Source organism: Gracilinanus agilis, chromosome 6 (assembly GCF_016433145.1).
Source record: "Gracilinanus agilis isolate LMUSP501 chromosome 6, AgileGrace, whole genome shotgun sequence".
Classification (NCBI taxonomy): Eukaryota; Metazoa; Chordata; class Mammalia; order Didelphimorphia; family Didelphidae; genus Gracilinanus; species Gracilinanus agilis.
The window spans coordinates 259,227,764-259,254,999 of record NC_058135.1 but is presented as its reverse complement, the minus strand read 5'-3'; the positions used below and the strand labels follow the sequence as shown (position 1 = coordinate 259,254,999).

Here is a 27,236-nt window from a genome sequence, read left to right as displayed (position 1 = left end):
CCTCTTTCTTGCCTTTTTTTTACCTGCCCGAGTGGCTGGGAAAGCTGGTTTTCTTTACTGAGGTTTTTCTTCCCTTGCTTCAAGTAATTATAAATAAATCTTATTAATTATAATACTTGGAATATTTGTATATTAATTTTTAATTTTTAAATTTAATAATTTAATTTTAATAATAAAATAATAATTTAATAAAATTTAATAATTTTATTTTAATTAATTTTTAATCTCACATGGGGTTAAATGACTAGGATCACACAGCTAGTGTGTCTGAGGCCAGATTTGAACCAAAGACCTCCCATCTCCACACCTGGTTCTCATCATTTCCTTATTGGGAGTTCCCTATATATACCAATGACATCACGAGTTCAATACTTTGAAGCAACAGAAACAAAAAATGCAAAGATTTCGCCAATTTGTTTTGTCCTCTTCGGAATCCTTTTTTTTTTTTTTTCTGTTTCTTGCTCATATATTTATCGAAATGCCAACCATCCTCAAAGCAGATAACAATGGTCTCCCAAGGCAAAGCATGGCTCTAGTCCCCTGCACTCTTTTCCATGTAATTTGAACTTGGAGATATTTCCTGCATCATTCTCTGATCTCCATCCATGTGGGAATGATCTTTCTGGCCCTTGGAAACCTTTAGTAAGGCAGTCAAACATTTGGTAATACAGTTTCTATTTAGGGGATTTGTCCAAGAACCCTCCGTCATCTTCATTTCCCAAAATGGATCATTAAATCATAGCCTCAGCTCTGGGAGGGGAGGGCGTGAAGTCATGCTCTTGTGTGTGTGTGGATGAGGAGAGACATAGATCCCGTGTTTCAGTGATGGATGACAGAGGAGAGGCTCAGGAGTTGATTGAAGCCCACTTAAACACGAAGTTGAATCATCCTTCGCGTTCCCCTAGTGCATTGCTGCTATCCCCAGCTCATGGGCTCGGTGGTAACTCACATCCTCGTCCAGTGTCCTCAGCCTCTCGAAGGCCAGTTCTCTGGCTCCGCCCAGGGCCTGGGACTGACCCATTCCATCGTTCCCATGGAACATAGTTTTCCTATCCTCAAGTCTGGGGTCACTAGAAAAATCTTCTTGCCTCCATGGTGCTATCTAGAATGAATTCTTTGTGACCCAAACTCGATGCAGCCCTGTTAAGTCAGGCAAACATAATTTGGAAACAAATGGGCTTAAATTGTGCAAGCCACTGGGATAGTCCAGATGGGGAAAAGGGAGTCAGTGGAGTCCGACATAAGTCATGAAAATCCAAACCAACCAGAAATAGTTTTCATTTCTGGTAGCTAACATGTTAGATAAATTAAAATTTAGGCTTGATCCTCCTGCATAATTTAATATTTGGTCCTCCAAATACAGCCCATGATTTGAGGAGTAAAAGTAACAAAGTCAACCTAGAAATGGTATAGTACATTGGAAAGAATGCTGAGTTTGGAGTTAAAGGACTCAGGTTCAAATTCTGACTTTGACATTCTCTGTGTGATCTTGAACAAGTCATTTAACTTCTGTCAGCCTCAGTTTCCTCAACTATGAAATAAAAGAATTGGTTGACTGATTGGCCTCTAAGATTCCCCAGATGACTAAAGCTACTGCATCATCCCGTTTCCTTAAAGGGTTTGGTAATACGTGTTTCTCTTGCTGTGTTTGTCTCTTAGTGCTGGAACACTGCCTGTCACTTTTCGTTGCCTGGAAGAAAATCTGGGGATTGATAAGCGTGTGACCAGATTTGTCCTTCCAGTTGGAGCCACCATTAACATGGATGGGACAGCGCTGTATGAAGCCGTGGCAGCCATCTTCATTGCTCAAATGAATGGAGTGGTCCTGGATGGTGGGCAGATTGTAACTGTGAGGTGGGTAGCATGTTCTAGAAGATTTTTTCTTTTGCATCAGCTCCCTTTTCTGGAGTAATTAATACCCACAAAGCCCCTAAATATAGAGATAAATAGAAATGAAAGTCTCCTTATTATGATCTATAATAGCCAAGGTTAAAAAGAACATTGGCCAGAGAGGACATGGGGAACAAAGAAAAACCAAAAGAAGTAATGAGGAGTTATAGGAGAGATTATGAAATACTAAAGGCAAAGGTTCTATTAGCCCTGATATGTTTGATTCAATACGTCTTTATTAAGCATCTACTGTTTACAAGGTATTAGGGTTAGTGGTGAGGATATATACTGGAAGGGCCAATGAGTTTGCCAATAGAAGTAACTCTTTACACCAAAACAAATCACAACCCATCTAGGACTCATTGGGTAAGCCCAAGACTCAGAGAGATTGCCCAGGATGACAAACCCAGTATCAGAAGTAAGACTTAAACTCGTCTTTCTGATTCTAAGTAGAGCACTCTAACCTCTCCACAATGCTGGTCTTGGGAATATGATGGCAAAAAAGGAAATGAAAATCAAAACAATATAGCATCTGCCTTCTGAGAGCTTATATTCTACTTCCTTTCTAAATCACCATAAAGAACATGCATTTTCGTTTTTTTCCTGAAATGAATATTTCATTTTTATTCATTTATTCTTGTTAAAATCAAACCAATTATATTTATTATAAAAGCTCTAGGACATGTGTCCAGGGATCAGGGATCAGACCAAGGTTTAAAATATGGATCATTAGAGGATAAGTTCCTTGAGCTCAAGGACTGCATTATTGCCTCAAAAATATTGATGACATTTTTCACATTGTCTGCCATGCACTTGCTAAATAAATGCTTTTTGACTGACTAACTGACTTTACTGCTGAAAGGGACCTAAGCAATCATCCAGCCTAGCTCCATCCATTGACAGATGAGAAATTCAAAGACACACAGGTAGAAAGTCATAGAACTGGGAATCAGAGCCAGGTCTTTGACTCCCAATCTAGTGTTCTTTCCAACAGGTCACTGGTTTCCATTAAGTGATTCAAGAGCCCCATTTACAATGATGGTCCAATACATGTTTGGCCCAAATCAAATTGCTTACCATCTCCAACGTGCAGGGAGGGAAGGAGATGGTTTGGATCTTATAATTTTGGAAAATGTATGTTGAGAATTATTATTACTTGGAATTGGAAAAATAAAATATCTTTGAATTAAAAAAGAGAAAAAAGAATATTATTGGTAGTATATTCAATTGGATAACTAGGTGGCATAGTGAATATGGTGCCATACTTTGAGTCATGAAGATCCAAGTTCAAGTCTATCTTTAGACACTTCCTAGCTATGTGACTCTGGGCAAGTCATTTACTCTTATCTGCCTTAGTTTACTCATCTGTAAAATGAGCTAGAGAAGGAAATGGCAAACCATTCCAATATCTTGCCAAGAAAAACCCCAAATGGAGTCCACAAGAGCTGGACACAACTGCAACAACTGACAACAACAACAAAATATTATTTAATATTCACAACACATTTTTTGTTGTTGCTGTTGAAAGCAGTTCTTAGAACAAAAATTTGGGGAAATCACTGAACTGTACCAGATGTATCCAATAAGGTCATTTAGAAATGTATTCTTTTTAAACTTAAAGATCATCCAGTCATGCTTATGGCTTTTGTTCTAGATAATTAATTTACTGAAGATGTTCTAGACACTTTCTTACGCTGTAAGTCTGGGGACAACTATAAATTCTAGATGAGGTGGCCCTTTGAGTTTCAGGGGTTGAGAGTGAGGAAGATAGTAGCTAAGCATATGGTGCTCACTCCACAAGAGAAGCTGACTCAGTATAACCCATGATTTCAAGCACCCAGACATTTTTAAGAACTAACGTCTTCACATAGTCAAAGTGCATCGTTAGCCATGTTCTCATTCTGTTCCTATTTTCTTCTTATAAATAGAAATGAGCAGCTGGGGAAGGGCATTATCCTGGGGCTGAAAGAATGAGCTGGACCCTTCTGGTGGATATCTGGCCACCGGCCTCTCTCAGCCCATTGGTCAAACCCCAGGAAGTATCAGATGCCTCGATGTTAATCTTTCTGTCTTTCATCTGGCTCCGATTTCCCTCACAGGACTAATGAGTCTCCTTCCTGGCAGTATGTTTCTGAATTTAAGGGGTACTTTTTAAAAAGGGTCCTCTTTGGGGGACAGAGTCCATCTGGTCAGCTTTCTCCCCAAATCCCTTGGGTCTCATAAGCTGGCCTCAATTACTGGGAAGTCATAAAACCCCACAATCCCAGGATACTAAAGACTAGAAATCATGCAATCGTTACCATGATGGTGATAATCCTTTCCTTTATTTCAGAAAGCTTTATGCCAGTTGAATGACTAATACAATAGCCAGTGCTTCAATTTATTTCAAGATTAATTCAGTTGCTTAGCACGAGAAATAGACCAGATTCTCATGTAATATGTTTTATTTTTAAAAGATGACAAATTTTCCACTCCATCATCACCATCACCATCATCATTCCCGTTAGTTTTTACTGAACATTCTTTGAGTATGGAATGCCAGAGCTGTAGAAGATGTGTAAGATAATCCAGACACCACCCATTTTGTAGATAAGCAAACTGAAGCTTGGGATGTTGAGGGGCTTATCTAAGGTCATATAGCTACCAAAAGCCCAGAGCATGAATGGGAACCATGGGTAGGAAAGGCAGTGATAAACAAAATTCTGCATTTGTATAACATTTAATAAAATAATCCTTCAAACTCTAAGGCACCAGAAATTCACAGTCGCCCCAAAGCCACAGGATTCACACGGCATCTTCAGCTTTCCGTGCCTGGTGTATCTTCCATTTATCTGTAGTGGTTTCCATCCTCATTGACTTACATCAACGAGCATTTCTTAAGCTCTTACAATGCTCCAGGAACTGTGCTAAGCACTCAGAAAATGAAGAAAAGGAGAAATATGATGCCTGACCTCCAGGAGTTTGTGTTCTAATGCAAACAATTATTTATATATAAATAAGACATATCTAGGATAATCTAGAGGTAATCTTAAAGGGAATGGAAGCAGCTTGGTAGTCCAGTGGATAAAGCATCATACCTGGGGTCAGGAAGACTCATCTTCCTGAAATCAAATCTGGCCTCAGACATTTCCTAGCTGTGTGACCCTACATAGATCACTCAACCCTGTTTACCTCAGTTTCCTCATCTGTAATATAAGCTGGAGAAGGAAGGAAATAGCAAACTACTCCAATATCTCTGCCAAGAAAATCCCCCAAAGGGATTATGAAGAGTCAGACATGACTGAAAATAACTAAAGGACAACAGAATCTCAAAGGGAAGGCATTAGCATTATATTAGGCCAATGTGAGATCACAAAGGACTTGGTTTTAGCTGTCATTCAGACTCTAATATTGACTCTGTGACTTTGGGCAAGTCTATGTCTCTGGGTCTCATTTTTCTCATCTATAAAATGGAGATAATATTTGCATTGTCTATCTCAGGGCTATCATGAGAAAATGGCTTTATAGACCCCCAAAGTACAAAATAAATGTTTTATCATTACCTTTATTTAACAAATGCTCATGCCACTGCAATAGAATTAGACATCAAATATAATATAAAGCTAAACAAAAGAATAAATTCCAAGATTTTTCAGAAAAATGTCACCGTAGTTTTTTTTTAAATATATAGACAGAAGTATGATATAATAGAAACAAGGATGGAAGAAACATCCAAAGATGTGGAATCCAATTCTGACACCATGATACCAGTTGTGTGATCTTGGACAAGTCACAGTTCAGGCCTCTCTCTGGGGTCTCAGTTTTATCATTTATGAAACAAAGGGATTGGGCTAAATTACATATCCCCTTCTACCTCTAGACTGATAAGACTAGTCATAAACCTCTCTGAGCCTCAGTTTTGTCATATGTAAAATGAGAAATTTGGACTAGAAGGCATATGAGGTCCCTTCTAGCTCTAGATAATTTTGAGAAAATCAAACATATCAAAGTAATGTTTCCAATGACTATTATAAAACACATGTCTACACACTCACTCAAAAAGGCAGCTGGGTAGCTCAGTGGATTGAGAGCCAGACCTGGAGATGGGAGGTCCTGGGTTCAAATCTGACCTCAAACACTTCCCAGCTGTGTGACCCTGGGCAAGTCACTTGACCCCCACTGCCTAGCCCTTACCACTCTTCTGCCTTGGAGCCAATACACAGTATTGTCTCCAAGACGGAAGGTGAGGGTTTAAAAAAAAAAAAAAAAAAAAAAAAAAAGTCAAATGGGATATTTGTAAAGCCTTTAGCCCAGTGCCTGGCACATAGTGGATGCTTAATAAATAGTTGCCCCACTTCCCCTCTACACAAACCCTTTCTTCCTTAAGAACAAAACAGAAAAAAAAAAAAGATAGGAAACATTATGGCTGCCATATTGGAAACCATTCACCCAAGCTTGGTGAAATCCAGCCTTCTAAGTCCCATCAATCCTATTCTCAGAAGGAGAGACAATTCTGTTCCTACTCAGCCTTTAACACACAAAGGCCCCATATATCTTGTAATCCAATGTATATAGATCTTCTTGGGCTCATTGAACTTCTAGTCCTAAAATATTACTTGACTCTTAGGTTAACCTACCATTTATGGCTCCAAATTCCCAATATTCAAAATTCAATTTGGAAGGTCATAGTTAAAAGTAACGTCCACAACAAACAAAAGAAGTTCTGGTAGAATCCCCCTTCTCCAACCTTGATATTGATACCCTGGGACAAATCCCTAGTCACTTGTCCTAGTTATAGTTCTAATGACTCGTGAATTAGAACTCTTGTTTTAATTGTGTGATGTTTGAGCAAAAAAAAAATATGTCTTATTTAATTATAGAATTTATGTTAATATGGCCTTTTAAGTTATAATGCATAAGGTCAGCTATGTAAGTTCTAAATTCTGATCTCCTTAGCAGAATTCCAAAGAGGGCCCTGCCTTCCAGTCCGCCATGTTTCAAGGCACTCTCAGTTTGTACTCTGCATAAAGGGGATGAAGAATTGTTTAATGGACACCAAAAGGCCAACTACAAAACAATGCTATTAACCAAATAACTAAGAAAAAGCCAACAGAACTTCTGGGTTCTAGAGTTCTAGCAGTGTCTAGGTTCATAGAGAAATGTATTTCTCATGGCTTTATTTGAGAAGAAATGTGGCATTATGTTGCTGAAAGAAGACCCAGCGGGCCTAAGTTGGGCCTTGACCTGGGGCAAGTCTCTTCACCTCAGTTTTCTCATGTGAAAAGTTGGGCTAATCATAGTCCCACTATCAACTTCTCAGGTTTATTGTGAGGAAATCTCTTTGTAAATTGTAAAGTGCTCTTCGAATAAAGCCAGAGTCAATAATAATACAAGTATCGACAGCCCTAATACTCGTAATAATAACCTCTTCAAAGTCCAACCAATAACAAGAATATAATTAATAACAGAAATAAACTACAAATCTCTATACAAACTATCAGGAGCAGCATTTGTAATCGGCTGGTTAATGGGTGTTGTCCTTTGTACTTCGAAGAAGACCAAAATGACATCAGCGGTTATATATCTTTTGACTCATGAATAAATTGGATTTAAGTGAGGCCAAGCTGTAAAAGGTCCTTGACCTCACTCTCTCTTCCAAAGTCATTGAAGTCCAGTGGCAAGACAAAAGAATTCCCAATATGCAGAGTGATAACACCAAGAATTCTTACTTCTTAGGAGCACCCAGAGCTATAACTAAGGTGGGGCAGTGATGACTTCATCCCAGGATGCTAAATTTTGAGGAGGATCTTTTAGGTTTTCACCAGTGTAGAAATCACTGACTTAATAAATTTTTGGAGGGTTGATTTGATTAAACAGAAATGAGTTTAACAAAAATAATTAGTTAACATGGGAAGCTATTGGATGTCAGGCTGCATTAAGGTCTACCACCATTAATTGGCCATCCCAGCAGTGATTCTCCCATGTCCCAGGATCACTTTTTCCATAGTAAGGACAATGTCTTGTCTCAGCTGAGCCCTATATTTGTGATGACAGACATGGGCCCAATTTGTAATCCTTGCTAATGAGATAATAGTATTTATAAATATTTAAAAAAAAAAACAAACCCTTACCTTCCATCTTGGAATCAATACTAACTATTGGTTCCAAGGCTGGAGAGCAGTAAGGAATAGGCCAATGAGATTAAGTGACTTGTCCAGGGTTTACACAGCTTAGAAGATTTGAAACCAGGACTACCTATCTTTATGTCTGGCTCTCTCTATCCACTGAGTCACCTAGCTTCCCTGTCCCTTTTTAAATTTATTTTTTTTTTGGTAAATAATTTAGCATGGTGCCTGGCATATAGAAATTGTTTACTAAAGACTCATTCCCTTCTTTCCTCTTAGACACAAAAATTCCCAGTTGGAGCTCTGGGAACCTAGTGCTTAATAATTTAGAACAGTTCCTCAGGCATAGCAGGCCCTAAGTAAGCAAGAGTCAGAGACTGGAACAAGGCATGGGGGAGAAACACCCAACCCCACCCCAGTGATAATTGGCCATTTTAAATGCACAGAATTGATGAGCCAGTTTAACAATCCAGAAATTATGCCTTTAAAAGGTAGTTTGCTTCCAGGGCAAAAAATAAGGATAAAGTGACTCATAAGACCATTTACGCAGATGACAATGGTGAGAGCCAAGACCGTTGGCATTTGGAAAGGTTCCCCTGCTCAGCTTTCTAATCAGGCCCAGGGAAAAGACAGAGACTTCTCTTTCTCCAACTGCCAGGCATTTAAAGGCAGGGTTGAGCAGAAGGAGCCTCACCAAGATGACCGGATCTGAACCACAGTTGTTGTTTTTTAATCTCTTGTACCTTACCCTAAGTGACCATGGAGAACAGTGGTCCCTAAGCACAGGCATGGAAAGCAGTCAGATTTAGAGATTCAGCATCTAAAATAGGGCAGATCTAAGCTTGGTATGCCTATTGCTCCCTAGTAAAAATTAGATTGGGTCAGCTTCGACAATTTAATCGTCTCTTGGACTGTTTCAGGAACCCTGGCATTTTTCAACTACCCACCAGGTACTTCTCTTCTTACTTCCTGATAAAGTCAGCTAGAAATAATCTTTTGAAAATATCACTTCCCTGGAAGTGACGTGGTAGTAAGTGGAAGCTACAGGAAAAACAAGACTGTCTTGGTGACTCCTCAGAAACTAGTAAGAATGGCTATGTCCAAAGGGCTTTAACAGCCTACCTACCCTTTGATCCAGTCATACCACTGCTGGGTTTATACCTCAAAGAGATCATAAGGAAAAAGACTTACACAAAAATATTTATAACTGCACTCTTCGTGGTGGCAAAAAATTAGAAAATGAGGGCATGCCCCTCGATTGAGGAATGGCTGAACAAACTGTGGTATCTGTTGGTGATGGAATACTATTGTGGTGAAAGGAATAATGAACTGGAGGAATTCCATGTGAACTGGAAAGACCTCCAGGAACTGATGCAGAGTGAAAGCTGCGGAGCCAGAAGAACATTGTACACAGAGACTGATACACTGTGGTACAATCGAATGTAATGGACTTCTCTACCAGCAGCAATGCAATTATGAGAAAGAACACTATCCACATCCAGAGAAAGAACTGTGGGAGTAGAAACACAGAAGAAAAGCAACTGCTTGATCACATGGGTCGATGGGGATGTAGACTCTAAACAATCACCCTAATACAAATATTAATAATATGGAAATAGGTCTTGATCAATGACACATGTAAAACCCAGTAAATAGCTCATTGACTAAGGAAGGGGGGTGGGAGGAGGGGAGTGAAAGAACATGAATCATGTAATCATGGAAAAATGTTCTTAATTAATCTATTAAAAAAAACTAAAAAAAAAAGCATGGCTGGTGTCCATATCTCCCCAAAGGGTGACTGACTGGGCTGGAGCCTTAGTCTTCCCTCTCCCAGACAGAGACGTCTAAAACAGATCTGGGTGTGCCCAAAACGTTGGTAATTTGAAGCCAATGACAGGAGATGCTTCAGTAAGAAAGTTTCCCTTTTTAATTCCATATCATTTCTTGTCTGGATCTCTAAGAATAATGTCTTTTCCATTCAACCATGGAATGTCCAAAGTGTCTAATGTCTACAGTCTGCAAATTTAGTCTTCTTGATGTCCACTCCAACGAGAGTGGAAACGCAGCATTCTGGACCTTTGTGTCACTGTTGGCTGTGGTGTCCTCGAGCCTTCCTCACCTATTGCAGCATAAATCTCAGTGGGAAAAACAATGGGAGCAGAGTTTCTTCCCCTGGATTTTAAAGTTTGTGGGGAGAGCTCAGTAGAATCTAAGCAAATTCATTTATCAGGGATGATTACAGGATCCTCCATTTTCTTGGGCTGGGTAAGAATAACAGGACCCCAGACTTTAGCTGAAAGGGACCTCAGATGTCATCGAGTCCAAGTCCTCCCTTTACAGATAAGGAAAGGGGATATTGCTTAAGATGACAGGAAAAGGGATCCTTATCTGACAGATGAAGAAAATGAGGCATGGAGAGAGTATGTTATTTGGGTTCAGAGGTTTTTTGAGTCAAAAGAAGTTAGAATATATAGTTAAAAAGATCTGAGTGTCCTTGAACAAGTCATTTAACCTGTTCCTCCATTTTCTTATCTGTAAAATGGAGATGGTAATAGCACTTAGCACCCATGTTGTTGTGAGCACGAAGTGAGAAAACATATGGAAAGCACTTAAGAAACCTTAAAAACTGTAAATGTTGGCTTTCATCTTGATCACCATCATCATTGTTAGCCACAGAGACCAAGCCCTTCATATACAAATGAGGACAGTGCTCCACAGAGAAGGGATGTGAGAGGATAATAGATTTAGATCTATGTCTAGATTGGTTTCAAGCCCTTCATTTTATAAATGAGGAAACTGAGGCACAGAGAAAACCAAGACTTGCCCAGGTTTACACAGCTAGTAAGTGTCTGAATGAGCCAGAAGATGAAATTTGAACTCAGGTCCTCTGACTCGGGATCCGGTGTTTTTTCTGCTACACCTTTTAGATGGCAAGATGAGTGTGAGAGGTATAGACAGGAGAGGGAAGGAGGCGGGATCACAGAGCAGGAGGGAATTAGAGAGAAATTGATCTCCCACACGCCGCGTTTTGGTTTTGTTTCCTCAGCCTTACTGCCACCCTGGCTAGCGTGGGAGCTGCCAGCATCCCCAGCGCCGGGCTGGTCACCATGCTGCTCATCCTGACAGCTGTGGGTCTCCCCACCCAGGACATCAGTCTGCTCGTCGCTGTGGACTGGCTCTTGTAAGTATCTCCATCACTAACTCGCAGAACTCACCCTGAGAGACATTTGATGTTACCCCGATTGTCAGTGAAGCCCTCCTCCTTGTATTCATCTTGTATAAGGGTTTAAAAAAAAAAAAGAAAAGGAAACTGAGACCAGTGAAGGTGTCTAAACCCAGATCCTTTGATTTCAGAACCAGGCTCTTTCTAGAGGACCACCATCCATTCCTAAGGAGTCCAGGAATGGTTTGCTTCTTGTTTTTGTCTCCCCAGTATCATCTACAGGGCTTTGGACAGAGGAGACACTTCTTAAAGGACTGGATTCAATTGAGTGGCATTGGGGAAATGGTCTCCCCAATCCAATTTAGTTTCTTCACTAAAATGAGGTATTTGGGAGGCAGCTGGGTAGCTCAGTGGATTGAGAACCAGACCTAGAGATGGGAGGTCCTGGGTTCAAATCTGACCTCAAACACTTCCCAGCTGTGTGACCCTGGGCAAGTCACTTGACCCCCATTGCCTACCCTTACCACTCTTCTGCCTTGGAGCCAATACACAGTACTGGCTCCAAGATGGAAAGTAAGGGTTTTAAAATAAATAAAATAAAATGAAATGAAATAAAATGAAATGAAATGAAATGAAATGAAATAAAATAAAATAAAATAAAATAAAATAAAATAAAATAAAATAAAATAAAATAAAATAAAATAAAAATGAGGTATTTGGACTGAGTGACCTCTGAGACTCCTTCCAGCTCAATTATTGTCAGGTCCATTCTCAAAGAGGACCAAAAAGACATCATGATGTCGGGGTCAATGTACAGTTTGTCCAACTATGGCAGATCAGATCATTATGAGCTCAGAAGACTCTACCACTGGTTGGACACAAATAGTCCACATGAACCAGCTCAACATTCTTTGACCAAATGAGATCATCTGCAGACCTTAGAGTTATAATATTATTCTAGTGGCTACATGGTCCAATGGAAAGGGCTCCAGACTTGGCCTCAGATTGAAGTATCTAAGTAGACAGAGCACTGAACCTGAAGTCAAGAAGATCTAAGTTCAAATCCAGCCTCAGAGACTCCCTAGCCATATGATCCTGAACAAGTCACTTAACCTCAGTTTTCTCATCTGTAAAAATGTGGATAATAATAGTACCAGCTTCCCAGACTTGTTATGGGCATCAAATTAGATCGTTTTGGAAAGGTTTTTTTTGCAAACCTTAAAAAGCCATTCAAAGGTTAGCCATTAATGGACAAGTCATCTGACCTCTCTGAGATTTATCCTCATCCATAAAATGAGGCTGGAGAAGACGGCGTCCAAAGGTTCTTTTCAGCTCGGAATCTCTGATTCTATTATGACTTATTATTTTATTTAATTTTTTTAATTCCTCTTAATCATGAACAGAGCCAGGGAATTAGGGAACTCACAAATCCATTTGAAACAACACATGTATTTCTGAGGCATGTTTATGTTTCTGAGTTGTCTTTTCCATGGCTTTTGAAACAGAAGAAAAAGTCTTACGAGTAAAGCTGCTTTAAAATAAAGAGTATTGGGGGCATCTAGATAGCAGAGTGGAAAGAGCAGCAGACCTGGAGTTAGGAGGACCCGGGTCAAGCTGGGTGACCCTGGACAAGTCACTTCTATCTTAGAATTGATATGATATAAAATAAAATAAAAATATGTAATATGAAAATAAGGAGTTTTGGAGAAGATAGCCCCCTGAAACTCCTCCCAGTTCTGGCATTCTCAGAACCTTAGCAGAAAGTCCTTGTCCTCTGAATACAAGAACCCTGGAGGGTAGGGATTGCTTCACTTTTGATCCTGTGTACACAGCTCCTAGCACTGTGCCCGGCACCGGTAAGCCACAATAAATGCTTGTGGATTAATCATGACATATAATCCAGGAGATCTTAAACTGGTCCGTGGATAGATCTCAGGGAATCCTTGAATTTTGCTGGGGGTAGGGAGGAATCACTAAGTAGCAGAGTCAGGATTTGAATCCAAGTCCTAGGATCCCCAGTGTATCTTTCCATTGTATCCCCCTTGAAGGGCTAAAGCTGCAGGATCTATGATTTTTCACATATCTCTGAATTGAAATGTGTAGGGAAAATACAATTGAATCTCTATCTGAAGTCATAATGGAGAAATGGGAAAATTGGTCTGTGGCCATCCAGGCAAGGTCAAAAGAGACCACGATGGCTTTTTTTCTAGACTCTCTGGCTTTATGAGCACAGACTGAGGAAGGCAGTAGAGTCTGGTCCTACTGATGCACTCCGAGATGTCGGGGTGGTCATACCTCTTTCATTTCCCAGCTGTGTGGCTTTGGGCAAGTCACTTACTCTCTGAACAAAGTCATTTGTAAATAATACTTTTTGAATTTGATGGTAGAGAACCTGGACCACATGGAGTCCTGACTATGGAGTCACAAGGCACGAGTTCTAATCTTATCAGTGCCACTATCTGCATCACCTTGGACAACTCACTTGCCCTACCTGGGCTTCAGTATACCCCTCTGTAAAATGAGAGAATTGGACTAGAGGACCTATGACCTTTCTCCCAAGTCTAGATCAAGGATCCTAGGAACTCGGGGAGACTCCTTCCAGTTCCCAGGTCTAGGATCCCACAAGGTATAGGTTTCTATAAAAGTGAGGGGTGATTATGAAGAAAAAAGGGGAAGGCTAATTTTAAGAGGGAAGGAAGAATAAGCGATGCTGGTGAGCTATTCCAGGAGCTTGGAGCCGGGACAGCCTTCTTTGAATTAGTAACCAGACCTACATTCTTTCTAGGCAGCTAGGGAAAAACATTGGCAGGGACTTCTGGGGCCCAGGCTCAGGGGTTGCTGGGCCCCTTGTTATTGACCAAGAGGCCATTGTGAGAAAAAGGGACAACTTTCAAAACCAAGGAGTTCAAAGAAGACCCAGATCTAAAGAGAGACAGTCTAAAGGGGGAAAAGGGGATAATACAGAGACGAAAAGAGAAGGATGTGTTTTTTTCCTCTCCAGGCATAGTTTCCAAGCTTTTATAACTAGAAATTTTTCAATTTAAAACTAAACAAAACCCTGCAGTGACATTTAATGGTGCCACGTCATTTGCCAACCACTGGAAAAAATCCAGCTTTTTTTTCAGCCTGCCGCCAAGCCCTGGAGGCTTTTGAATAGGATGGCTCAGGAAGTCTAAATGTCACTGCAGAAACCCTGATTCTGGAGGCTTGAGAATGGCCCAAATCCAGGATTTGCACAGTGGATAGAGCCTACAATCCAGAGCTGATAATCTGCCTCAAGGATCTACATCAGAAACTGTTATTAATATCACCATTTTACAGAGAAGGAAACTGAGGTTGAGAAAAGTTGATAAATGTGTCCAGGATCATCAAGCTAGTATTGAACTCAGATCTTCCTTGTTGAAGCATCACCTCCCAGTGCCCTACAGAAAGGAGGGCGATAGATACCAAAGGAAGTCCTGAATGTGCCCCAAAGACTCTGACCTCCAAGCCTTTTTTATTTCAAAGGGAACAGAGTTCTCCCAGGCCCAGGCTGAGACCATTTTTTGCCTTCAGCTTCCTGGTTGGGAGTGAAGGGGCAGTCATCAGAATCACAGAATCTCAGAGCTGAGAAGCATCTTTCAGGCCAATTAGACTAACTCAGATCTGGACCACAATCTCCTGTCTTGCACCCAACAAGCGTTGATCCAAGCATGGTTAAAAATGGCCCTTCTTTGGGAGGTAGGATCTGTTCCTACCCAAGGCAGCCCATTTAACTTTACAGTCCCTTTTTTTAACTTACTTTGCATGTTCCTTTTTTTAAACCTGAATAGCAATCATTCTCTACCAGCCCAAGTCTGTTGCCTGAAATGTACTCCCCTTAACTTCCTCTGATAATCCCTAGCTGTCCTCCACGTTTGGTTCCTGGGTCCACCTCCTACAAGAGGTATTTCCTGAGGTCCTCTCTTCTGCCCTCCAGCACACACACACACACACACACACACACACACACACACACACACACACGCCCAGGCCTTGAGATTCCATTTTCTACATTTTATGTTGATTGATTTTTATTTGGATTGTTTTCTCCCTGCTTCTTCATTCCAACCCTTTCCTTCATCCTCATGAGGACAGGGAGTGTTTTCTTTATATCCTCAATGACTGACACTGTTTGTTCGATGAAAGAATGAATGAAAGAACAAATGGATAGATGGATGGATGAAATGAAATAAATAATTAATGGAAATCCTTCTTTAGAGAGTTCAGGACCTCTGGGACAAAATAGACTTAGTGAGCCCTCTCCTTCATGATCTTCATTTATATCCAGGTGGACTTTTGATAAAATGATCACTGAGGGTGTTGTTGAAAGGGTAGAGCTGTCAAGGAGAGACATTGCTTAGCGTGAGTGACTGTCTCAGCATTGGAACATCCAGAGCTGTTAGGATGTTAGCATGCCCCTGTTAGGACCAGATGATGAAGACGTCTCCTCCTCCACCTTTCTTCCTGCTGCTCTATCCTTCGGCTCCCCACAGCTAAGCAGAACATTCACCCACACCCACACCTGAAAGCAAAAAGCTAGAGGCAAATGAGCTTATTTCCTGTGTTTTGTACCTGATTGTGTGGGTGAATCTCGGAGCTCTTCAGTGGCCCCCTTTCTGAACAGAATGAAAAGGATCATAGAGAATTTCAGAGTTGGGAGGGATGTCAACAGCCATCTAGTTGTCCTCACTAAATATACCCAACAAGTGGTAGGTTGTCTGGTCTCTGCTGGACTCATCACTTCCCCAAGCAGTCCACTGGACATTGGGGTAGCTCTGATTGTTAGAATGGTTCTTATGATATCAACTCTACCTTTGCCTCTTTGCAAGGCATCTAACACTCTTGGTTCTGTCCTCTGGGACCAAACCCTTTAGAGCTAGAAGGGATCTTCTAAGGTCATGATGATCCTTAGTCCATTAAATTAGATCCTTAGTCCAAAGTCTTTATTTTACAGAAAAGGAAACTGAGACCATAGAAGTTAGGTCACTTGCCTGAGGCTACAAAGCTAGTGTCCCAGGTGATGTTCCAACCCAGGTCTTCTTGTCTTCACTTTTGAAGTTTCCAGTGTTAGAAGCTTTTCTATCTCATAAAAACTAGGCAGAATTTTAGTTTAGTTTAATTATTTTTCTCCCACAGGGACAGAGTTCTCCCCCTCCTCTATGTTCTCTCTCTCTTTTTTTATTTTAAACCCTTAACTTCTGTACATTGACTTAAAGGTGGAATAGTGGTAAGGGTGGGCAATGGGGGTCAAGTGACTTGCCCAGGGTCACACAGCTGGAAAGTGTCTGAGGCCAGATTTGAACCTAGGTCCTCCCGTCTCTAGGCCTGACTCTCAATCCATTGAGCTACCCAGCTGCCCCTGTTCTCCCTCTTTAAAAAAAAAAAAGCCTTATCTTCTGTCTTAAAATTAATATCAGGGCAGCTGAGTAGCTCAGTGGAGTGAGAGTCAGGCCTAGAGACTGGAGGTCCTAGGTTCAAACCCGGCCTCAGCCACTTCCCAGCTGTGTGACCCTGGGCAAGTCACTTGACCCCCATTGCCCACCCTTACCAATCTTCCACCTATGAGACAATACACTGAAGTACAAGGGTTTAAAAAAAATCAATATCATATATTAGGTCTAAGACAGAAGAGCACTAAAAGTTAAGAAATTGTTAAGTGATTTGTTTAGGATCACAGAGCTAAGAAATTTCTGAGATCAGATTTGAACTCAGGTCCTCCCGTCTCCAGAACTGACTCTCAATCTACTGAGCCACCTACTGTCCCTCTTCTATGCTCTCTAACCAGGATCAGGGTTTGTATATGCTGCATCAATGTTCCAACTGTGAGATGGGAAAGTAAGAGCCCATCTTCTTATCAATTTTTCTTCCTGCTCAGAAACTCTAGCCAGTGAGTCAGCCCAAGCATCAGCCCTGTCTTTCTGTCTTGGCTCTTGATGGACCCAGATGGGCAGACGTATCTTCTTAGGCATCTCTACTAAATTTAAAACCCTTCAAAGCTATATTGGTATCCTTAATTTCCACCTTCTTTTTTGGCAAGCCAGACACACTGCATTTTAACCCAAGGGTGTCATTCACACCTCTTCCTGGGAAGTTTAAGACTATTTGTTGAAAAGAAATACAAAGCCATTCCAGCATACTATGATATCCCTGAAGATTTTGTTTCTGAGGTCAACATGTCAGGGCGGGCTTGAATGACATCAACTTCTTTCACTTTCCCAAGCTTTCTCAAGGCTTAACAACTGGCCCATGGAGACAGTTTTCTTGTGTGAACCAAAATTTTGCAATTCTTACCATTGCTAAAAATCCCCGAATTTTCACTTCTGAATAAGTTCAGAAAGCATTCAAGCATTCCCCCTTATAACTTTCATATTTGTATTTGCAAAGAAGAGGGTCAGGGACAGCAGCCATCTGCTCTCCTTGGGAATTTTATGTCAGTGCAGGACTTTGTGGGAATTTTCCTGGAATATTTTGTGAAGGATGTATGACAGATGTCATTTTTTAAACCCTCTTTTTTTTACAGAAAAATATTAAGCTTAATATCTTTCTCCTTGGCCCACAGAGGAGCAGGGAAGCAAATATTTGGATTGCACTGACCTATTAATGAACTCTAAAGAAAAGACAAGGGGGCAGCTGGGTAGCTCAGTGGATTGAGAGTCAGGCCTAGAGACGGGAGGTCCTAGGTTCAAATCCGGCCTCAGACACTTCCCAGCTGTGTGACCCTGGGCAAGTCACTTGACCCCCATTGCCCACCCTTACCACTCTTCCACCTAGGAGCCAATACACAGAAGTTGAGGGTTTAAAAAAAAGGTAAAGAAAAGACAAGAATTTGGTTCAATTTCCACAAGTATCTTTTAATCTCCAGTTATGGGCTAGGCATAATGCTAAAGGAAGCAAAGACAAAATATGTCAGGGTCCCTGCCTACAAAGAGCTTACATTACTGGCCATGTAGGCACAGAGAAGTAGAGATAAAATATTTTAAAAGTAAATACAAAGTAATTGGTTTAAGAAAGGAGAAAACAGTATCAATTGCATTTATAGAGAAGAGATAGGAATCAGCAAAGGTCAGTTATAGGAACTAAGCTGTGATGTTAAGAGGGACAGAGGGGAGGAGGAAGAGCATCCCAAAGACGGAGGACAGAGGGAGGAGATGGAATATCAGTGTGAGAAATAGCAACAATACCTACATGACTTGAACATGGAATACGTTGAAAGGAGCGGAGTCCTTCTTCAAACCCAGACAATCACTTTGCTTTCTTTCTTTCTCAATAAGATGAAATTTAAGAGAGCTGAATGCAGGGACAGCTAGGTGGCTCAGTAGATTGAGACCCAGGCTTGGAGATGGGAAGTCCTGGGTTCAAATCTGTCCTCAGACACGTCCCAGCTGTGTGTCCCTGGGCAAGTCACTTAACTCCCATTGCCTAGCCCTTACCACTTTTCTACCTTGGAACCAAAACACAGTATTAATTCTAAGATGGAAGATAAGGGCTTATTTTTTAAAAAATCAAAGAGAGAGAGATGAATGTAATGTTTCATATCAGTTCTACAAGTAAAAGGCGGGAGTAGAGCTAGCCAACATTCACCTAAAGAAGATCAAAGGGGTTGCAGTGGACTTCAAGTTCAATATGAGCATTATATCATAGTCAAGAAAGCTAACAAGGTTATTTAACACCAGAAATATGGAGGTCATCACCCTTCCTTTCTCTTCAATCTTTTTTGATCCTACCTTAAATATTGTGTTCAGTTATGGGAAGGTGATGGATAAATTAATAAGAATCTAGAGGGGGGAAAATAGAATGGGGAAGAGCCTGAAATTAATGCCAAATCAGAGTTTTATGGTATTAGAGATGTTTCAGCTAAAGAATTGTGGGGATATGAGAGCCAACTCAAGTATTTTAAGGTCTGTAATATAGAAGGAATAGGATTACATCTTGGCCCAGAGGGCCAGACTGGAAATAAGAAGTAAAAGTTGGAAAGATGCAAGTTTAGATTTGACATAAGAAGTGGGGGGGAGGGAATCCCAATAATTAAAGCTATCTTGAAGTGGAATAAGTTGCCTCAGAAGGCAGTGGATTCCCCCTCAGAGATCTTTGAGCAAAAGTGGGTTCCTTGTCAGGTAGGGTGCAAAAGAATTGGGGCAAATCTTTTCTCAGAGCCTGTCCCACTCCAAAATTCCATAAAATAAACCTGGAAGGTACTTTATTTCTCCCTTTTTCTACTTGAGACCAAGCATGGGATATGGATTGCCTCTCTAAACCAATCCTAACTTCTTATAAAAGTCATATGGTGAAAGGTAAGAGCTAGAAGAACATGGAAAGAATATTGATATTGGAACTCTAGTGGGAAGCACAAAAGGCATCTTTAGGATTTCAATGAATTGCTCTGGTATTGAGCTCCTTGATCACCCCAGTTAGCATCATTCATATGGTCATAGTAGCTTGATTCCAAGAATCAGACATTCACAAGTCAGGGGTTCATGGTCTCCAGCAACTCTACCAAGAGGGAGGGCATCAGGCTCTTTGTTGTCGATATCTGCCCGTGATTCTTTTTTTTTTTTTAAAGAATTCTACAGGTCTCTTGCTATTCATTGACAGTAAGGACAAAACAAACAAGGGAAGATGGGAAATTACCCAGTACTAGCCATTAAAAGTCCATTTTTTCTAAATCTCATTTTAATTCTAGAGGAAATGTTAGCTGTAAGGAGAGGGATGCATGATGCCTGTCTCCTCATGTTAACAAGTTTCTTCACTTATTCCTCACTTTCATCCCTTTTTTCTCCCTCCTTTATCCACAGGGATAGGATGAGAACTTCAGTCAATGTGGTTGGAGATTCCTTTGGAGCCGGCATCGTCTATCACTTGTCTAAGGCTGAGCTGGACAGCATCGACTCGCAGCACCGAGGGCATGAAGACATAGAAATGACCAAGACTCAATCAATTTATGATGACATGAAAAATCATAGGGAAAACAACTCAAATCAGTGTGTTTACTCAGCCCACAACTCTGTCATAATAGATGAGTGCAAGGTACCTTTCCCATTTCTGGATATTGAGACATGTATCTAGCAGTGCATGTTCCCTTTCCTTTAAACACAACAACCTGCATGTATTCTTTTCTAAATTGGTTTCCTAAAGATCACAGAGTAACTTAAGTTTCTCCAAGATGCCAAAAATCAAGGCCCATGGGTAAATTATCTCTACGTGATGTCAATCAATGGTGTGGTTTCCCCACATGTACTTCTTAATGGTAGCCTTTTTTTAAGCCCTATTTAGAAAAGCACTTGCTGCTAAATGGAGGGGAACATGAATAAGAGAGCAATCTTGCCTCTAGTAATTACCTCTTCCCTACCACTACACTCCATCAGTTTGACCAGTTGAGAAGACACAGCCAAAGTGAGCCTTTGGGGTTCCTACATTTTTTAATATCTTATTTTTAAATTCACAAATAAGCCAAAAATATAGGTTACCCATTCATTTACAGACCACGTTTCCCCCCTCTACTGTATATTATACAGCGGGAAGCACTGAGTAATACCCATCTGCCAAGCTAATATTAGCTCTTTCTGGTGTACGTAAACATGACCCTGGTGGCCTCTTTGTTCCTTGATCAGGGAAAAATTTTCTTACCAAGAGCCACCTTCTTTTTCCTTAGGACTCTCATCTCTGACAGTATTTTAAAGAAATACAAAGCAATTCACCACATGCCTAACTCCATCCCTCATATAACATGTGTCTTTTTTTACTCATGTGGAGTTAGGTAGAAAAAACTCAGTTGACTCTGTCTGGTCCTCACTGTAACTAATGTCTACTTCTGGGGGTCATTGTCATGATCAGAGCAGAGCAAACTTGGGAAATCCCTGGCAGATGGGCAATGGGTTAACTCAGGGAATATGTTTGAAGAGACTCTTCTGGACTTTGCCAGAAGTCATCTCAAGACTCATTAGAGTTCCATAGTGCATTACTGATGTTCCTATATAGTTGTGGCACTATACTTCTCATTCAAAAGGAAGTGTGGTCCTTCCTCATGGTCCTTCCAAAGAGAAGCTACCGACCTTCAGATGGACAGATTGATGGTAATATGGAAACAGCCCTATTTTCCTGAGTTGCACATGTCTGGTTGACCAATCATAACTCCCTTGTTCACCAAGTGACCAAGTTTCCAAATGACCTTTATTTTTGGAATCAAAACAAGGCAATGAAGTATAATGGGAAGCATGTCATCACTGGAGTAAGAAGACGTAGGTTGGAAGTCCAGCACTTGCTACCTCTGTGTCCTTGGACAATTTACTTTATCTCTCTGGGCCTCAGGCTCCCCTTCTGTAAAATAAGAGGAATGGACTTGAATTCTGAAGACCTTCCAGCTTCAAAACTATTATTCTATCATCTCATCTTCTCTTGATGTTCTCATGGAATCATGGTGAATATGGATATTAAATCAAACATGGAGCTTTATCCCCTTGACAAGCACTCAAGTGGTTTCGGTCTGGAAGGCTAACAAGGAGAGATTTGTCTGACAGTCAGTGAAGGCTGGGAAACTCCCTCCAATTAGAAATAGATATTTTGAAACAAAAGTGAAACCAAAGAAAGGAATTTTTTTTCAAGCTTCCTTTGGCTGAATGTTCTGAGTTTTTGGTTGTTTTTTTTTCTTTTGAAATTTCCAGAAGGAAGGAAGGAAGGAAGGAAGGAAGGAAGGAATAGGGATAGGTGGAAGAGCAAGACTCCAGGTCAATGAACGTTCCATTCATTCAACTTAGCAAATCTTCCTGGAGTACCTCTGTACAAGGGCTTCTTCCATCTCTTTGCTCACTCTCTGGGACCTCTTATAGTTCACTTCTCAAGGATGATTGAAATAAAGTCTCCATCAATTTCCCTTATTAGCAATATTAACATTTAACATAACCAGAATGAAACAGGAATAACGATCTGTAAATACTACTGTGAAAACAAGGTTTATGAGCTTTGCTAAATATGACATATTCCAGGAAAGAGCAACCCACACGAGTTTGTATTTGGAATCAAAGGAGATGGGTTCAAATCCTGACTTCACCATTTCCTACCTGTCTGACTTTGGGATAATTACTTGATTCTTCTGAACCTCAGTTTCTTCATCTGTGAAAGAAAGTCATTGAATGAAATGACCTTTAAGATCTCTTCCATTTCAAAATCAATGAGACTCTTATTCCTCTGTCTTTTCATTTGAGGACAGACACAAACCATTCCTGAATATTTGTGCTTAATGGGTGTTGTGCTTCAACACTTTGAGAAGAGTATTTGAAAATCATTTCTCTAGCTTCTGAGAGTCCAATCCAATCCAGTGACCATTTACTAAATACCTTTTGTGTGCAGGGCATCAAGTGAGGCATTCAGGGTACAAAAATTAAATTAGGAAGAATCATTGCCTGTTGAAGCTTACATGCTACTGGAGAACCCATTTCAGATTGTTACAATTATTGTTTTAGCTAAGCACTTCCATAACTACATTGGCTGGACCTCAACTAGGAAGAGAAGTGGGAAGAGCTTTAACTTTAGTACAGAAGATCTGAGTTTGAAGTCAGATTTAATAGCTATGGTACCATGGTCAAATCAATTATTTTCTCTGAACTTTATTCATCTTTAAAATGGGGATAAAATACTAGTACCTTTCATGGGCTTCTTGTAAAGGTCCAATAAGATGGGGGCAGGTTGGTGGTTCAGTGGGGAGAGAGTTAGACCTGGAGATGGGAGATCCTGAGTTCAAATGTGACCTCAGATACATCCTACCTGTGTGACACTGAACAAGTTACTGAACGACCCATTGCCTAGTTTTTATTGCTCTGCTGCCTTAGAACCAATAATTAGTATTAATTCTAAGGCAGAAGTTGAGTTTTTTTCAAAAAAGAAAAAGAAAAAGAAAGTATCTGAGGCTTGATTTGAACTCATGCCTTCCTGACTCCAAGTCTAGTGCTCCGATCATTGTGCCCCTATTTTATAGTGCTTTAAAGTTCTCAAAGTGCTTTAAAGATAGTCCCTCATTTTAAAGAGGCTCTCCCATTTTATAGATAAAATCCCATTTTATAGATGAAGAAACTGAACCCAAAGAGATTAAATAACTTGCCCTTATTCCACAGTAAGTAAATAAGTTAAAGACAGGATTTTCACCCAGAACTCTTGTCTCTATATTTAGGAATCTGGAGTCATTGATGTTCAGTCATTGTTTGAGGGGGGAAAAGGACCAATGCCAATTCATTGTTGAGACGTGGTTCCCAAAACGTAGGAGGTTAGAATGGCAGAGATGCTGATAAAAGAGAGATGGTTCTCTCGGTCCGCATGGATGGGAGCCTATTTGCTTCTTCTTTTGGACTTTTTCCTATTCAGTCCCAATCATTTCCCACGGGATTTCTCAATGTCTGCTGAGAAGTATTTCTTCAAGGACTTCTTATCAATCAGTCCCCGCGATCTTTTGCCCATCAGCCTGGGGGCAGCCCCAACACACTTGAAAATGCTTATGAGAAGAACGAAACACACCAAAGGAGTTGCATTCCTGGCCCTACTTGAAACAAGCTCCACTCGTAGCAAGAACAACCTCCTACCCATGTTGACGCCATCTGGTCCTTCCTGGGGCCTCACGGTGTGATTTATCCTTTTGTCCTTGGTCTGACTCATCATTAAAAGTCAAGTAGACATATTCAAACTAGCATCAAAAAGGCAAGTTTTTTGGGGCAGTCCTTGGAAGTCCTGGCCCTTTTCAATCAACTAATAAGAATTTATTAAGCACCTACCATATACGAAGCATCGTGCTAGGTGCTGGGGATATAAGTGCAGAGAACAAAACAATTCTTCATCATTCACTGAAGGGGAAAACAATTTTGCTGTGGCTCTGATCAAATACTAACAAATGCATGATATACCATTTTGGTTTCCTTATGTTATCGCATGTGTCTAGCACCAGAGTTTGCGGTGTGCTAACAGCCTTTTTTTCCCCCTGTCAACTAGTCCATCTTTTGTGAGGGGATCTATGTTTGCATGAGCTTTCTGTACTGTTTGTGCATGTGTGGAATGGTTTGGGGAAAGTTGTGGCAGAGATGGCATTTCACTTGTACTCAGTTTGTGAAAAATACTTGACATTCAGCCCCCAGCATGTCACCTTAATGCATGTGTTTCACTTCCACTTGTTTGAGAAGGTCAAATATGTTTCAAACCCTGGTGCATTTTGTCATGTCTCCATGTCCTAATGCCTCCATAAATCCAGTCTCTCCATCTTGTCGAATATCAGTCCTGGGTTTAAAGTCCCCCCATGAAGTTGAGGACAGAAAGATGGAAGGTAAGCTAGGAAAATGGACATGTTCTTAGGACTGTATAGCTGAAAGACACTCTTCCTTGGAAAAGGTTCAGTTTGTTTTGGTCTAAGATATTTGGAAATGCAGCTCTTTATCCATTCCCAAGTGAATGTGATCTTATTGAATACCTTTAATGGGATGATACCTTGGTGTTTGTCTCATTTTAATCAATTAACATTAATCTAGAATTTCAAGTTCCCTTTCTAAAAGAGGGAAGGAGTTCTTTGGTAGAGTCAATCCAACAAATTTCATTTATACATGTGTATATATGTATGTATGTATGTTTGTATGTATAACTGAGGCAACGTGATGTCAAGTATTAAGTGCTGAGCTTAGAGTCAAGAAGACCTGGGTACAACTTCCGACCTCTGCTGCTTACTGTGTGACCTTGGACATGACACTCTGTACCTTCAGCTACGTAGGAATTTTTTACTAAGTAAAAGATGGTATGATGTTCATAGATGGAGAGAATGTCCACATTGGGAGTTGCCACAATGACAAAATCACAAATCACATATGTATTCATGCATTTGCATTCTACTTTTCATTGATCCATCAGTTCATCCATCTATACATCTATCTATCCATCTATCTATCTATCTATCTATCTATCTGTCTATCTATTCATCCATCCATCTATCCATCTAACATCCATCATCCATCTATCTATCTATCTATCTATCTGTCCATCCATCCATCCATCTATCCATCCATCCATCTATTTATCCATCTATCCATCTATCCATTTATCTATCCATCCATCCATCCACCTATCCATCTATCTAATATCCATTATCCATCTATCTATCATCTATCATGTATCATCCATCCATCCATCCATCTACCTATCTATCTAACATCTATCTATCTGTCTGTCTATCTATCTATCTACCTATCTATCTATCTATCTATCCACCAATTTAGCTAATCTGCCTGGAAAAACATGGATTTAACTAGTTTAAGGAACTCCTTATCAAGAAACTCCTTTTACTGGGGGCAGCTGGGTAGCTCAGTAGATTGAGAGCCAGACCTAGAGATGGGAGGTCCTAGGTTCAAATCTGACCTCTGATACTTCTCAGCTGTGTGACCCTGGGCAAGTCACTTGACTCCCATTGCCTATCCTTATCACTCTTCAGCCTTGGAGTCAATATACAGTATTGACTCCAAAACGAAAGTTAAGGGTTTAAAAAGAAACTCCTGTTACCGATGCAGATTTTTGTAGCTTAATATTTAAGAAAGTTGTCTGAGACAATTCTGTGTAAGTAAAATTGTGGGGGGGGGGGTCGGTATCCATTATTTCATTCATGAGGGAATTCCTTCCACTAACGAAGATCAGCAATTTACTTATCTGTAACTTGTAGGCTTAGAAAGTTGCCTGAGGTACTGAGAGGTTAATTGACTTACCTAAAGTCACACAGCCAATATGTTGGCAGAGGCAAAATTTGAGCACGGGTATTACTATTCTGAGACTAGGTCTCCCTCTGCCTCTCCAATATTTCATTTATAAAAGTTAAACATTAGTTAGCTTTGTGTGTCTGTGTGCGTGTGTGTGTGTCTACATTCATTTAACTGTGTTTATGACCCAGAGCTAACAATAATAACTAGCATTTGTAAAGCACTTTAAGATTGGCAAAGCACTTTACAAACATCATTTCATTTGAAATACAGATCTGATCTGATAACTGGGAATTAATCTGAAAAGCACTGAAGCTAGCCTGGCCTGATTGCAACTGAACCTTTCCCATGGATGGTTAGAGATAGCTGTGCAGTTCATAATATGTTTCCTGTGATGGTGTGTAGCAACATTTTCTGCTGTTCTTTTGATGGGCGTGTGTAGTTAGATACCCTTCCCCTTTCACACACTCAACTCAATGAATCGTTCCAAAAAGCCTTATCCTTGTGAATGTACCAGTGTTGGCAGATCAGTGTTAAAAACCCCTGGAGGGGCATGTCTCCTCTGGCTGGCGATGATGACTACAACACTGCCACTCCTCCACCTACCCTACTTGTGGTCTTTGTTTGCTGACCTGTAAGCTGGATGTTAATGCTGACTATTTTCAGGTCACCCTGGCAACCAATGGAAAGTCAGCAGACTGCCATGGTGAGGAAGAACCCTGGAAGCGGGATCACTAGGCGCAGAAACAGACTCCGAGCTCCACATTGAATAAACTCTCCGAAGTTATCCAGTGGTAAAAGATGATGTAAAGATTAAACAAAAAAACGTCCCTTAAAAAAAAGATATATAAATACATTTACTTAATTTGTTAACTGAGACTAGGAGGAGGTGTCATAAAGTAGCCATTGTAAGCACAGGGCAGTGTCTTTGCCAAATGCCTGGCCGTAACTATCTAACTCTCTCCGTTGTATTACTGTTTGGATGGAGGCAGCTAGAGAGATTGGTTTGCATCAAAGATGCACTCTCACTGGCACCCCCTTGCACTCGAGCTGCAGAAGAATGGGAACGTTCTTTCCACCAAGAATGGGGAAAGGGGGTGAAACCGGTGCAGGGAACTGTGGGGTCTCAGGGCACAAAGAAGTGTAGAATGTGCTACCAACCTAAAGTATTTTCCATGTTTCCTCTTGGGATGCCCAAAAGACACCACCAGCAAGCCTCATCTAGCTGAAAATCCTCTTCCGAGTTTTACACGTGTTTGACTCAAAGCAAGCACCCACTGCTGTGAATACTGACCACTTGTCTACTGAGAGCCCTTTAAATTAAGTGTCTCCAAAATACCTTTTTTTAAA

At 40.6% G+C, this 27,236-nt stretch overlaps 1 protein-coding gene across 1 annotated transcript in view; it reads left to right on the top strand.

Moving 5' to 3' along the window:
* SLC1A2 (solute carrier family 1 member 2) overlaps positions 1-26,817 on the top strand; it is a 35,342-nt gene extending 8,525 nt beyond the window's left edge. The window contains exons 3-6 of the mRNA XM_044681851.1: positions 1,660-1,854; positions 11,041-11,175; positions 19,971-20,202; positions 26,553-26,817. Coding sequence (XP_044537786.1) covers positions 1,660-1,854; positions 11,041-11,175; positions 19,971-20,202; positions 26,553-26,624 — 634 coding nt within the window. The 3' untranslated portion in view covers positions 26,625-26,817. The remainder of the gene's footprint in view (positions 1-1,659; positions 1,855-11,040; positions 11,176-19,970; positions 20,203-26,552) is intronic.
* Positions 26,818-27,236: the final 419 nt, after the last annotated feature.